Source organism: Vipera berus (genome assembly GCF_964194415.1).
Source record: "Vipera berus genome assembly, chromosome: 5".
Lineage (NCBI taxonomy): Eukaryota > Metazoa > Chordata > Lepidosauria > Squamata > Viperidae > Vipera > Vipera berus.
The window spans coordinates 82,221,078-82,236,086 of record NC_138207.1 but is presented as its reverse complement, the minus strand read 5'-3'; the positions used below and the strand labels follow the sequence as shown (position 1 = coordinate 82,236,086).

The 15,009-nt window shown below is 44.0% G+C and overlaps 1 protein-coding gene across 1 annotated transcript; it reads right to left on the bottom strand.

The window, feature by feature from the left end:
* Positions 1-109: 109 nt before the first annotated feature.
* On the bottom strand, positions 110-7,584 carry DNAJC9 (DnaJ heat shock protein family (Hsp40) member C9). Its single transcript, XM_081329562.1, has 5 exons — positions 7,399-7,584; positions 3,296-3,436; positions 2,260-2,514; positions 1,602-1,688; positions 110-495 (listed from the first exon to the last, which is right to left on the bottom strand). Exons 1-5 carry the CDS (start codon positions 7,576-7,578, stop codon positions 385-387), a joined length of 774 nt encoding a protein of 257 aa, XP_081185688.1. The 5' UTR covers positions 7,579-7,584; the 3' UTR covers positions 110-384.
* Positions 7,585-15,009: the final 7,425 nt, after the last annotated feature.

Here is a 15,009-nt window from a genome sequence, read left to right as displayed (position 1 = left end):
AAAGTTTTTCATTCTATTTTTTTTTCCACCAAAGAGCCAAAGGTGGGTAAGTATGCTACGTAGTTTTAACTTCAAGGTTTCACCTGTAATGTTTCTGGTACACTTCTGAAAACAATTTAAATTTAACAGTTTGCTCATTTTTTTAATTTTAAAGAAGGTTTTACATTCAACTCGTGAACAATATTATTCTACAGAAATATAGTATAGTAAGGATTTGTTCAAGGTTTCTGTGCAGAAAGGCTATTCCTACAAAACGTTCACAGCTATTTTGCTGGAAATTTGCTAATTGCATCTATAATCCTGCAACACTTTTTGTTTTACATCAATTAACTGCTGAAAGTGTGCTGCGAATTAGGGGTAAACGAAAACCATTTATAAAATCAGTCATTTTTTAGCAGTTGCTTTCTTTCTTCCTTTTTTGGGTTTGTTTGCATACTTTGCTTCCATCCCAGCCAGAAAATCTTCCATTTCCTTTTTTCGACTATCTATTCTGCTCTGTTAAATGGAATAAAAACAAGTTGGTTAAAAAAAAGCAAAATATTAGCTTCTATTATTAAAAGCATTTACAGCTTCTCATTTAACAACTACCTCAGATAGTGACCATTTGCAAATATGGTAATAAATGGTAGTAAAAAATATTAATTTTCTTAGTAATGTACACACTTACACCAACTTTTTGCACCTGAGAATATACTCCTGAGTGAGAATAGTTAACACTGGCACAATGCACTACAGAACTTTTATCTGAGTGAGACGGTAGCAACCCGCCATCTTTACAGTATCTCGGTCACGTATTTGCTTAGCTACCACTTTGCTTAATGACAATGAGGGTGTACATTTTATCAAAATAATTCAGAAACTACAATAGCATCTACGTGAAAGTATTTAAAACAGACATGTCAAACACAAGGCCCGGGGGCCGGATCCGGCCCGTGAAGTGGTTTCATGTGGCCCGCGAAGCCATCCTGGAAACAGTGAGGGAACGGCCCCCACTGCCTTGGCCCTGGCCCAGAGACCCTCCTTCTGCCAGAGACCCTCAGATTTGTCCCACTCCTGCCCAGGCCCCCATAGGCACCCTTGATGCGAATGATGTAGAGCTGGCCACGCCCACCCAGTAGGCCATACGCACTCTAGCCACGCCCACCCAGTAGGCCACGTCCATCCTGGCCATACACACCTGGCCCCTTGAGGGCAACCGCAATGCTGATGCGGCCCTCAATAAAATTGAGTTTGACACCCCTGATTTAAAATAACATGCAGACTTAAATGCAGACTTAAAATAAGTTTGTTGGAAGAATCAAAACTACTGTTTAAAAATTACAAAGGAAGTAAGTGTAACATCTATGAGCTGCTGTTATCAAGATGCCTATTCATTAAATATGCTACAAAGATCAGAAACAGATTCCCGGGAGATTATTGCTGTGTTTTGTATAGGAAAATCACAGTCAATTTGGAACCTCCACCATAGATCAAGAAGTAAAGTTCTTTGTCCCAATGCAAGTCACTGTATGCTAAATTTTGACATTTTATGAACTCTTTGATCAGTTTAGAAAGGTTTCTCCCCCCCCCAAGGATCTTTAAGCATCTTTTCATTATCTTACTTGAATTAGTACTTTCAGATCATCATCTCCTTCACCAAGTCCCATTTCTTCCTTGTATTCTTCTGCCTCTTTAGCTTCCTTTTCTGCCTGAAAACAGCAACAATACTGAAATGAACTATCAGCTTCTTTCCTAATCCAAATCACCACTGCAATTTATTTAGCCTTTCATCAGGAAATATTCCCACAGCAACCATTCTTTGGGTCAAGGTGGCCAAAACCACGCAGGAACTTTTAATAAAGTGAGGACCTGGGCCTGAATCCCCAGGAATAAATCCAAAACTTTAATAACTGTTTCTAATAAAAAATCTTCAAATAAACACATATGCGTATTCTGTACTTGACACTGACTACTAACTTTAGATTATTTTCATAGCTTTAGATATTTTTTTCCTAATAATCACTAGAATGTAAGATAATACAAAAGGGAATTAAGTCACTTTCAAAAATTCCACCTTGATTTAAAATATGAGGATTATAATGTAAAGATAAATGGTAAATGCTATATACCAGGGGGTCTTCAAACTTGGCCCTTTTATGACTTGTGGACTTCAACTCCCAGAATTCCTCAGCCAGACCCCTGTTACATACATTGATATATTTAGAATTATATTTAGTGTTACAAGCTTTATTAATAAATCTTATCACCAGTTAAACATACCCTTCTTTTTCGTCTATTTATCTTTCTCTTAGACTCATTTACAAAGGATTTATAAGATGAAATTTCTCCAGAATCAATAGCTTGTTGAATAATCTGTCTTATTCTTGGTTCATCTGTATAATCAACACATAGCACAGAGTCCATGATTTTGTCCATATCGCCTTTAAAGTCTTCATATGCGGCTTTAATGTCCTCCAGCTCTTCTGTGGAATGTTTGTACTTCTTTTCAAAATCTTCAATATCTTTTACAGTTATCTAGTTGGTTAAAAAAAAAATTAAAACTTTTTTTGCGAGCTTAAGTTAGAAATACTTTTTTCTATTCCTACATTCACTATTATTTAAAAGGTTTTTCTTTTCCTATCGTTCAAGCTTATCTGAACTGAATCTTCAGTTGTATGTTGGGGGGGAGAGCACGGGGGGGGGAGGCTCAGCTAATCTCAATGTACACATGTTGTACTTTGACAATAAAGGTTTATTATTATTATTTTATTATTCATGAAATAAGAAGGTATTCTGTATGCGGAGTCTGGAGCCAGAGAAGACAGTCACAATTTAAGTAAAATCGGCAATTTATCTAGTTCAGCAATGTAACCACTGCTTGGAAGAAGTTCCTGTGAGCTTTGAGCTGAATATTTTCCAGCTCTATTTGGAGATTCTAGTGTGAAGTCTGGGAAGTTCAGACGCAAGACCCATGTTCATTAGTAACTTCAAGAGTTATTTGTATTTTGGCAGGAATGGATTTAAAAATTAATATTTTCTGCCATTTGTACAAAACTCCAGAATTATCAGAACTGCTTCTCTTTAATTATAGCTTTCACTAAGCCTTCTTTATTAAATTTGTTTGCTGCCCATGTCGGGAACAATGAAGTAATGGAAAAAAAACAACCTAGCAACCGGCTTTAGATCTGATAAGAGTCCATCATAAAATGATATATTGTACAAAACCTACACAATCGTAACATATACAAAATGTTATCCTGGAAATAATTCTGGGAATTCAGTTATATAGTTAGTATACAGTTTAAAAAAAACCCACTTTTTTGAATAGCAGCCTCCAGTATTCATCCCAGTTACGATCTTGGGTCAACACAGTTGATTCCTCATCCACGATCCCTTGTTGATCGTATAACGCCCGCTGTTCCTCATCACTTAGTACTGTGTACACCTTGCCAAGGATCTAGGAGGATACCAGACAAATAATCCAGTAAATGGCCTGCTGCCTTCTTCTTGCCTTTTCCAAAGGGCCTATTTTAGGCCAAGGAATGTTACATTATCATATTTTTTCCTAATAGTAAAGTAGTAAAGCTACTGAAGAGTTTTATCATTTTGTTAAGTACAGTAAATTGGGGCCACTCTAAGTAAGCAGAATTTAAACTTTTTAAAACAAAACAACTGAATCTTCAAAATATATTGTTTGTTCTTCAGATGTATAAGCTTTTTTTATATAAAAATAACAATTTATTCACTGCAAGCAGATTTATGCTACTTCAATTGACTCTAAGCAGCCCACAATTCATAGCCAAACATTAAAACTACAGGATGGTAATAGTGTAATTAGACAGGGCAGGCCACCATAAGAATCTTGTGAAAAGTCAATTTATGTTCCCCTTTGCTTCTCATATGGGGTTGGGGGAAGGAGTTCAGGAGGCATAAATGTCTACATTTAGTTTATGATTGAGAGGCAGAGCCCTGCAAATCACTATAGCAGGTAGAAGTCAAAAACAGAACACAAGCCAAGTTGCCAAAACCTTTGTTTTTAAAATTAACTTGTGGGATGGACAGGCAAGAAACCCCCGAAGGACATGCTTCCTGTTTCATTCAAATAAGGATGCTTTTATGGGTCTGAAACGATTCCACCACCAATTGGGCATATCTGGGATACTTCTGCCCACCCACGTTCCTCTTCTTTTATGCCACAAGCTTGGAATGGCACGAAGGCTGGAGCCCCACCTCCAGTTTTTCCTCCCCCCCCTCATCACCAAGCCCTGGGAGGTTACATTAAACCAAGCTAGCCTGAGAATGTCAGTTAAAAGTTTAGTAACCCAACCAGAACCTCCACAAGGCTAATTGCCACACTACAGTAGTGGCCAAAATTGTGGAAAACTTTTGGGAAAAGTGTATATTTGAGGTTTGATGGCTAATAACACCACCACTACGATAGAAAAAATGATATACAAACATTATCACCATGTTGCTTAATACTTACATTAACATGAGTTTTAGCCCAGTTTAGTCTTTTCAACTTTGAGAAAGAAAAGTGGCTCTTTTCATGGAATTCTAGATTTTAGGCCAAATTCTTGCAGTCTGTGCCGAACAGTCCTTGCACTCAACTTCACACTGCATTTCTTTTCCTGCCTTTACCAGTGTGGTTTTGTAGTGACAGAGTCTCCTTATAACCCTTCAAAAACGTAGAAATGCCACCTTTGGTTACGTTTCCACCAATTTTTCTTCTAATTTCTTTATATCTGTAGCCTTGTTCACTTAATAATACTATTTTACATCGCTACCAGTCAACTCTTGGCAGAATGCAGCCGCACGAGTTGTGATGGGAGTCTCCCGATACTCCCATGTAACACCTCTTCTCCGCGAGCTGCATTGGCTTCCAGTTGCCCTCCGGGTGAGATTCAAGGTGCTGGTGATGACCTATAAAGCCCTAAATGGCATGGGCCCGGATTATCTAAGGGAGCACCTGCTGCCAGCATCAATGTCCCATCGTCCTGTGCGCTCCCACAGGGAGGGCCTCCTCAGGGTACCACCGGTCAAGGATTGCTGACGAGCGATCCCCAGGGGGAGGGCGTTCTCTGTGGGCGCGCCTGCCCTACGGAATCAACTGCCAACGGAACTCCGGACTGCCCCCGACCTTTGTTCATTTCGCCGGGACCTAAAAACCTGGCTCTTTGAGCTATCTGGTGTGGACTGAGGGGTTTAATGTTTTTAAATTGTGATTTTAATTTTTGCAGCTAGACTTAATTTAATTTTAATTTTATATTGTATTGTTTTTAAATTTTGCCTTGTAAACCGCCCTGAGTCCTTTGGGAGTAGGGCGGTATATAAACCGAATTAATAAAATAAATATTAATAATAAATGAAAGAACACCAAAAAAACCCAACCAAGTCGATAGCGATCACATAACACACTGACAAATGTCCTCATCTCAGCTTCAATACATGACATCAGAATTGACTTGGGAGGCCGGTGTGTGGTGTAGTTGGTTCACATGGTGTGGTAGGATGGAGGGTCTGTTGTCACTTTGTGTTGGGGGGAAGAGAGTGGGGGGGGAGGCTCAGCTAATCTCAATGTACACATGTTGTACTTTGACAATAAAGGTTTATTATTATCAGTGCTTTTTTTGTAAAAGAAAAAGGTGCCAGAACTCACACATGTCATACAACCCGCCTTGCCTACCCTACAAGGTTCCATCCAAAAAAGGTGCCGGAACTCCGTTCTGAGCGTTCTATGAGAAAAAAAAGCCCTGATTATTATTATCAGTAACTGAATCCTACTGTGATCAGATTGGCTCATTGCCAAAACAAGACGACACCTGACTGGCTCTCTAAACACTAATGCTCATTGGCTCCAATCAGATGAAGGAAAGCTACCTGGTATCAACCTTAAGCAAGTTGTGCTTCCTTTTTCTGGTTATTTGGCTATCTAACCTTTCACAGAATGCAGTACAGATAACTGAACAAACTACATTGCATTACACTGTTGCTTAAATGATCTTTCCACTGACGTATAAGCCATCAAACCTCAAAAATACACTTTTCCCAAAAGGTTTCCACCATTTGGGCCAGTACTGTAAGCTATACCTGGAATATTTTTATATATTCTCTCCCATTTGTGTCCCCGGGTGTCCTCTTCCTGGTGCGGCGACTGGAAACGTTCCACTTGCTAGTTGTCTCTTGTCTCCGGCAAGGGACCACACAGTACAGCCTTTGTGACACTCGCCAATATGGGTTTTGTAGTACTGTCGCAGCAGCTAACTCTCGTGGGCTTTCTTGTATTTTTACATCTGCCTTTTTCAAACGGCCTCAGCGCAGAATGGGATGCCACACTAAGCTTTCCAATCGAGTCTCCTCCCTAACCACTAGGTAAGGGGTAGGCAACCTTGGCTCTTTGGTGACTCATGGACTTCAACTCCCAGAATTCTGGGAGTTGAAGTCCACGAGTCGCCAAAGAGCCAAGCTGGCTCAGGAATTCTGGGAGTTGAAGTCCACGAGTCACCAAAGAGCCAAGCTGGCTCAGGAATTCTGGGAGTTGAAGTCCACGAGTCGCCAAAGAGCCAAGCTGGCTCAGGAATTCTGGGAGTTGAAGTCCACGAGTCGCCAAAGAGCCAAGCTGGCTCAGGAATTCTGGGAGTTGAAGTCCACGAGTCGCCAAAGAGCCAAGCTGGCTCAGGAATTCTGGGAGTTGAAGTCCACGAGTCGCCAAAGAGCCAAGGTTGCCTACCCCTGCCCTAGGTCCTTCCCAGGTTAGCTTTCCCCGAGGTTAGCCAAGGCTGTCGCCTCTTTAAGCAAGTCTAGAGCTTTGCCCGGCCTTCAACTTTTAATTTTAATTGGGGTTTTGTTATTTTTTTCAGGGACCGAGGTAATTTTTTTAAAAAAAACTGTTTGTAACTTTTGTATCCCTTGTTTTAATTACCCTGTAAAGCGCCCTGAGTCCTTCGGGGAAAGGGCGGTATATATAAATCGAATAAAATAAATCAGGGGTCTTCAAACCTGGCCCTTTTATGACTTGTGGACTTCAACTCCCAGAATTCCTCAGACAGGTACGCTGACTGAGGAATTCTGGGAGCTGAAGTCCACAAGTCATAAAAGGGCCAAGTTTGAAGACCCCTGAAATAAATCAACTGAAGGCGGCCAAATAAAGCTAGTCCTGCAGCTTTCTTCCACGATAGCTTGCCTCTTGCTTCTGCCAAGATGTGTGTGTGTGTGTGTGTGTGTGTTTGTGTGTGTGTGTGTTTTAACTTCCCAGTCTAACCTGCAGCCCTGGGATTTCCTGGTGGTCCCCCATCCTCGTGCTGGTCCAAACTAACTCCCCTTACCCCCGCGGTAAAAAGACAAGGCAGGCTCCGGGGGCATAATCGGAAAATATAACAGCCTCCCCCCCCCCAGCCCTCCCCCGGAGCTCGGCTCTACCTGGAAATGCCGGGTGGCGCGCTCCTTATCAGCCGGGTCAACGCGGTCGGGATGCACCCGGAGCGAGAGCCTGTGGTAACCACGGCGGAGCTCATTGGCCGACGCCTCACGGCTCACGCCCAGCACCTGGTACAGGTCGCCCGTACCGAAGGCCTCCCGGCACAGCTCGAACAAACCCATCTTGTTTTTTTTCGTTGTTTTCCCCTCCCTTCCCTCCCGCGAAACAGCCCTGGGCTCGCTGACGCGCAGGCGCGATGGCGACGCCGCTGCCTCTTCTCGCCGGCGCGCGCGCCCGGCTTTCCCGCCAACTCGCGGCGCCCGGCTTTCTCGCGCCACTCGCGCCCCTCCCCCTTTTGCTTTTTCGGCGCGCGTCAGTAGATGTCGCAAACAAAAGGGAGTCAAGGAAATCAAAGGACCCGGCGCGTGAACCGTAGAGATAAGAAAGGGTAGAGGCGCGCGTCCGCTCCAGGTCGTCTTCGACTTGCCACCGCAATTAATAATAAGAATAATAATAAACCTTTATTGTCAAAGTACAACGTGCGTACATTGAGATTAGCTGAGCCTTCCCCCCCCCCGTGCTCTCTCCCCCCCAACACACTGACAAACCCTCCATCCTACCGCACCATGTGAACCAACTACACCACACAACTACCCAAGTCAATTCTGCATAAGATTATGTTGAGCCCAAACCTTCTGTTGTCGAGACATTTGTTAAGTGGGATATTTGTCCCGTTTTACGACCTTTCTTGCCACACTTGTTAAGCGAATCACTGCAGTTGATAAGTTAGTAACCTGGTTTTTACTATGTGAATCGGGCTTCCCTGTTGACTCTGTTTCTCAGAAGGTTGCAAAAAAGGGATCAAATGACCCCAGGATGCTGCAACCATCATAGATATGAGACAGTTGCCAAGTGTTTGAATTTTGATCACAGAATCATGAGGATGGTGCAAAAGCTTGTAACCGTGAAAAAGGGTCCTAAGTCACTTTTTTTCAGTGCCGTTGTAACTTTGAACGGTCACTAAATGAACCGTTGTAAGTTCAGGACTCAGTCAATTAGGAGTGATTGTGCTCTGCTTTCTGAGCAATTAATGTGAAGGATGGGTAGGTCTGGCTTACTGATTGTCCTGGTTTAGGGCTGCCAGGCAAGTTTGCTTGGAAAAAGCCGGATGATCACTGGAGGAGAGCTAAAAGGGAAAGTTTGCTCACCCTAGCTCAGGGGTAGGCAACCTCGGCTCTTTTATGACTCATGGACTTCAACTCCCAGAATTCCTGAGTCAGCATGGAGTTGAAGTCCATGAGTCATAAAAGAGCCGAGGTTGCCTACCCCTGCCCTAGCTGCTTATTTCAGCTTCGTTTTTTCCAACCTGGGGCTGTCCTGGAAGCCCTGCTGTGCTTTATTCACCATGGCTTAAGTTATTTCCTAAGTAAAAATATTCAGTACAGATAGTCCCCGAGTTAAAAAAAGGTAAAGGTTCCCCCCCACATGTGTGCTAGTCGTTTCCGACTCTAGGGGCCGGTGCTCATCTCCATTTCAAAGCCGAAGAGCTTGTCCGAGGACATCTCCGTGGTCATGTGGCCGGCATGACTAGATGCCAAAGGCGCACGAAACGCTGTTACCTTCCCACCGTAGTGGTCCCTATTTTTCTACTTGCATTTTTACGTGCTTTCGAACTGCTAGGTTGGCAGAAGCTGGGACGAGTAACAGGCACTCACTCTGCTATGCGGCACTCGGGATTCGACCCGCCAAACTGCCGACCTTCTGATCGACAAGCTCAGCGTCCTAACCCACTGAGCCACCGCGTCCCATATTCCATCTTTACCCTTCCTATATTTACCATCTTCCATGGTCTTTCCTATCACAGCAAATTCACTGAGTAGGAGGTAAAATACCTGAATTATTTATTTTAACAAATGGCAAGTGGCTGCTGCCAGGTGGATGAGTGAATGTGCTCTATAGCTTGAAAAAGCAGGCGAGACAGCTGGCTAACGAAAACCTTTTATTTCAGAACCGGGCAAAGAACAGACTTACAGTGCTTCTATTTATACTCCAGCTGGTCGGTCGGCGACCAATCAGGGCTGTGCCGGTTTCCCGCTGGTTCAAGCGGGCCAATCGGCGAAGGAGCGCTTTGACAGCGCGGAGCTGTCAAGGTAGCTCGCGACTGCGCAGTAACCGGTGGTTCTTGACAGCCGAGAGCTGTCAAGCGGTTGCGCTTGCGCAGTAGCGTTCCGGCAGCTTTTCACAGCTGTCAAAAGCTGCCGAAGTTTTACCTCATAACTGGAACTTGGTAACATAACGTTAATGTGTGAATACACAACAGAATGAGAGTCCATAAGTGCCTTAAAAGGTAAAGGTAAAGGTTCCCCCACACATGCATGCTAGTCGTTTCCAACTCTAGGGGCCGGTGCTCATCTCCGTTTCAAAGCCGAAGAGCCAGCGCTTGTCCGAGGATGTCTCCGTGGTCATGTGGCCGGCATGACTAGATGCCAAAGGCGCATGGAACACTGTTACCTTCACACCGTAGTGGTCCCTATTTTTCTACTTGCATTTTTACGTGCTTTCGAACTGCTAGGTGGGCAGAAGCTGGGACGAGTAACAGGCGCTCACTCTGCTACGCAGCCCTCAGGATTCGACCTGCCAAACTGCCGACCTTCTGATCGAGTTATAACAGTTCATTTAATGTTTGTTCAAAATTACAATTGAAAAAGAATGACTTATGACACAACCGTTGCAGCATCCCTGTGATCATGTGAGCAAAATTCAGATGCTTGGCACCTCAGTAAAATTTGATTGTTGCAGTGTCCTGGGGTCACGTGATCACCTTTTTATGCTCTTCTGATAAACAGTCAATGGGGAAGCCAAATTCATTTAATAACCGTTTTATTAACTTAACAGCAGTGATTCACTTAAAATGTGTGGCAAAATTCACTTAACAATTGTCTTGCTTAGCAACAGAAGGACGGAAGCCTTCTCTCCCTCCTCCCCCCCGCAAAGGAGAAGGCGGCTCCTGAGCGTGCACAGAGCGCGGCCCTCCTGCAAGCCCGGGGCTCCGCTGCGGAGGCTCTCCCAAGGCGCTCCCGGGGTTGCCAAAGGCGGGGGGCGCGGCGGGGCTTGAAAGAGGGTGGATTTCCCGCGGGGGGAGGATTGCTGCAGCGTCTCTCCGGGGGTCCCTGCTCTGGAACGAAAGCTGCGTCGGCAGGTTGCCGATCCAACCGTGCATGCAGACTTTGGGGGCGAGAGGACGTGGTCGGGTGCGTGTGCGTGTGCGTGTGTGTGTGTGTTTGTGGGCGCGCCCGTGCTGTCTCTGTTCTGCAAAAGGCGCTTTTTTAAAAATAAAAAATAAATAAATAAATAAATCCTGTCCTGCTGGAATGCAGAAAAGCAGCCCTCGCCCCCCCCCCCCATTAAAAGCTTGAACTCTTCTTCTGCCTTCAATCTCAGTTTCTGGAGCGCGAACCGGATTAAAAGACAAGGATGCGTTCGATTGGCTCAAGAGTGTGTGAATTTGACCGGACCCGGTGCGGGGAAAACGAGCGCTCAGATGCCGCCTTCCCCAAATTGGCCATAAACTGGGATTCGTTTCATGTCATTCAACCGGGGCTTCGTGAACATCACAGAAACACACATTAACTGTGTCAAAACATTTCTCTCTCCAAACTCCCAAGCTACAGACTTTCCCTTTTATTTAAAGGGGGTTTGTTTGTTTTTTTTAAAAAAAACTGTTTTATTTAATAAACAGCGGTTTATTTAAAGACCACATTCACACAGCACCCTAATGGCAAACCAAACGTATCATTGGGGTGACATGACAGCAAAGAATGGTGTGTGTGTGTGTGTGTGTGTGAACTTATACATCCAAAGCACCAGAAGGCAGGACAAGAAACAATAGATGGAAACTAATCAAGGAGAGAAACATCCTGGAATTAAGGAGAAACTTCCTGACAGTGAGGACAATTAATTAACCAGTGGAACAGCTTGCCACCAGAAATCGTGGCTGCTCCATCACTGGAGGTTTTTAAGAGGAGACTACTCAAATTGTATAGGGTCTCCTGCTTGAGCAGGGGGTTGGACTAGAAGACCTCCAAGGTCCCTTCCAACTCTCTTATTGTTATGGATGTGGATAAAGGTACAAAGAGAAGGAATGATAGTACCTCACTCGGAAACTCAGTTAAAGTTCCCAACTTTCTCCCTTCTGTCTGCTCCTAAGTCTTCGGCACCCAGCCTGGTCCGCTGACTTTGAATGACTGAAACTTTTGCTGGCAGGATGCTAAACCAACAGGTAAAGCTCAATTCCCTTACGTCAGACTGACTGGCAGTCAGGTAACAACTGCAGCCGCCGCACCTGCGGCTGCTTGCTGCTGCTGCTCCTCCTCCTCCTGCTGCTGTATTGACTCTCTGCGGCCACTCGTTTCCCCCTGCAGGAGGCGATCGGGACCGCCCCCCCCCTGACACACGTCGCCAGCAGCGAGAGTTTCCAGCCAGGCCGGCGAATCTTTGGGGTGAGGTGCCAAAGAGAAGGAGGCGGCTTGGCTTGGATAAGCAGCGTCTGGGCAGAAAATAGGTCGGGCGCCGCAGCAAGTATGAATTCCTGGGGTTCAGCCTAAGCAGGCAAAGCTGCAGGGTGGGTTGGTTGGCTTTTCTGGCTTTGGAATAACCTTGGGAAGCTGAGGCATTGTAAGTTGGAAGTCATTGTTTGTCGCCTAACATGTTGGGTCAACCCCACGCCACATGCTAAGCCATAAACCGTGGTTGGTATCCAGGGTTTAGGACAAGATGGAGAAAACTAGCCAATTGTGGGATCATAAATCTTGATGAAGCCCATCATCGCTCCATGTCATGTATGCACTCAATCTACAAACGTAGTCCAAGCCTATTCACATCTGTTGTAAGGTCATTCTCTCGTGGGGTTTATCCTGACGTCCACTAAGAGTGGAACAAACATGCCCCATTAACCATTTTCAACGCCATGTCCTCTCTTTGTCTCATCCTAAATCACAGCTGAGGCACCTTAAAGTTGCCTTGTTTCAGTTTTAAACTAGCATTTTCCCTCTTCTCCAGAGACCCTTTTTTGCCTTGAACCTAACTCAGGGGTAGGCAACCTTGGCTCTTTTATGACTCATGGACTTCAACTCCCAGAATTCCTGAGCTAGTGGAAGAGACTCGAGTGCTAAAATCCACAGGTTAGGGGGCGCAAATTACTTGCCTTGCCCCGGGTGCTGACAACCCACGCTACGCCACTGCGTTTTACAAGCTCACTAAATGAAAGAAAACAAAAAAACCAACCCAACCAACTAGATAGTGATCACATATAACATACTGACAAATGTCCTCCTCTCAGCTTCAATACATGACATCAGTAACTGAGTCCTACTGGGATCTGATTGGCTCATTGCCAAAGCAAGATTGACACCTGATTGGCTCTCTAAACACTTATGCTCATTGGCTACAATCAGATGAAGGAAAGCTACCTGATATCAACCTAAGCAAGTTGTGCTTCCTTTTTCTGCTTATTTGGCTATAATGTTTCATAGAATACAGTACAGATAATTGAACAATCTATGTTGCATTACATTCTTTATTAAGTTATCTTTCCATTGATGTATACGTTTACGGTACTACTCCAAAAAAAAGTGGTGTTATTAGTCATCAAACCTCAAAAACACACTTTTCCCAAAAGGTTTCTACAATCTTGGCCACTACTGTGTGAGAAACACTGCTTTAGAGTATAAATTTTTTGTGTGCAATAGTTAATAAAGCCATTGAAATATAAAGTCTCAAACGCCACCATACCAGTTAGACTACCTCGTACCACATTTGTCAACTTTACCTTCTTAAAGCTTGAAAAAATGTGTTTCTCCTTTGAAAAAAGATCAGACGCAATGAAATATACTATATATTTCTTGAAACAATGTATGGCATGTTTATGAAACCTTGTTTGTGCAAAAAAAAGAGAGGTTCGCTAGCCATCTAGATTATATTTATTAGATTGTCTATTTTATTATTGCATGCCCAGTCCTTTAACTTAATATATTTATTTTTTGCTAAATCACCATGCTTGAATACTGTTTCTCATCTAAGAATTACAAACTGGAATACAAAAATAAAAAGAATGAAAAATCATTATAGTAGCGAATTCATCAGATAGTATCAATGACCAGGGAAAGCAAGAATGCCTTGGTTTTGAAAACTGAATTATGGAAGAGGCAAATGTAGTTTTAAAAGTGAGAAAGCAATCAATTAACTGCCATTAGCTACCAGAAGTTAGTTCACCCCCCCCCAAGATAATAACAGTGGCCCAGAATCATATGTGGGAGGGGTTCCAGTGAGTTTCTGTGTCCTAGTTTTCCATAACAAAGATTGTATAGCAGGGGTGTCAAACTCAATTTCATTGAGGGCTGCATCAGCATTGCAGTTGCCCTCAGGGGGCCAGGTGGGTATGGCCAGGGTGGGTGTGGCCTACTGGGTGGGCATGGCTAGAGTACGTATGGCCTACTGGGTGGGCGTGGCCAGCTCTACATCGTTCGCATCAAGGGTGCCTATGGGGGCCTGGGCAGGAGTGGGACAGATCTGAGGGTCTCTGGCAGGAGGGTCTCTGGGCCAGGGCCAAGGCAGTGGGGGCCATTCCCTCACTGTTTCCAGGATGGCTTCGCGGGCCACATGAAACCACTTTGCGGGCCGGATCTGGCCCCCAGGCCTTGTGTTTGACATGTCTGTTGTATAGTGATGCAATATAATTCCACTTCTCCCTCAAACTCTACATGAGCAGCTTGGAGTATTTCTGCTGTCATTGACAATTGCTAGTTTGCCCATGTACAAATATTTACTGCCCACTAGTCTATATATTAATGCTGAAAGCCATAGTTCTTCATTACAAAGTAAATATTAAAATATACAGGTTTCTTGACACACCAGATATCACTGGTATGAAACTTTTTACTAATTTCCTTTCCAAGATACTTACTTTTACCGGAATTCTCCCACCACCACCACCCCACTTCACCATTGCACTATTTTCCCTGTCACTGGAGGTAGAAGAGTTTCAATCCAGCTTTTAATCTCCTAAAACAAGGACTGCAACACTTTTAGTGCTGTAGACAATGACTGTTGCCACCTAGTTGGGAGAGGCCTAAGGGCAACATTCAAATTGCAGGGTTTCTTCATTTTATTCATTTTAATTTCTCTCCCTGCCCACCAGCCCAAATCTCAAACCTTTTCTGACATCTCCAAACTTCTGGAGTGGAAGAAGTTAAATTAGGACTCATTCTGATGACACAAGCTATTGGCAGTACTAATCCCTCTGCCAGATCTAAACAACAATATTAATATATTTTGCATAAAGCTTGTTATAGTTTTCTGTAATTGTTACGTGTACATTCATATGTGCCGTTAGTAGGTAACATTAAAATGTATCTTGAAGATATTATTTAAAATTTGTGGAGCAATGGTTTAATTACATGATTGAAGTATATAGGGACGCGGTGGCTCAGTGGGTTAGGACACTGAGTTTGTCGATCAGAAGGTCGGCAGTTTAGTGGGTCAAATCCCGAGTGCCGCGTAACAGAGTAAGCGCCTGTTACTTGTCCCAGCTTCTGCCAACCTAGCAGTTTGAAAGC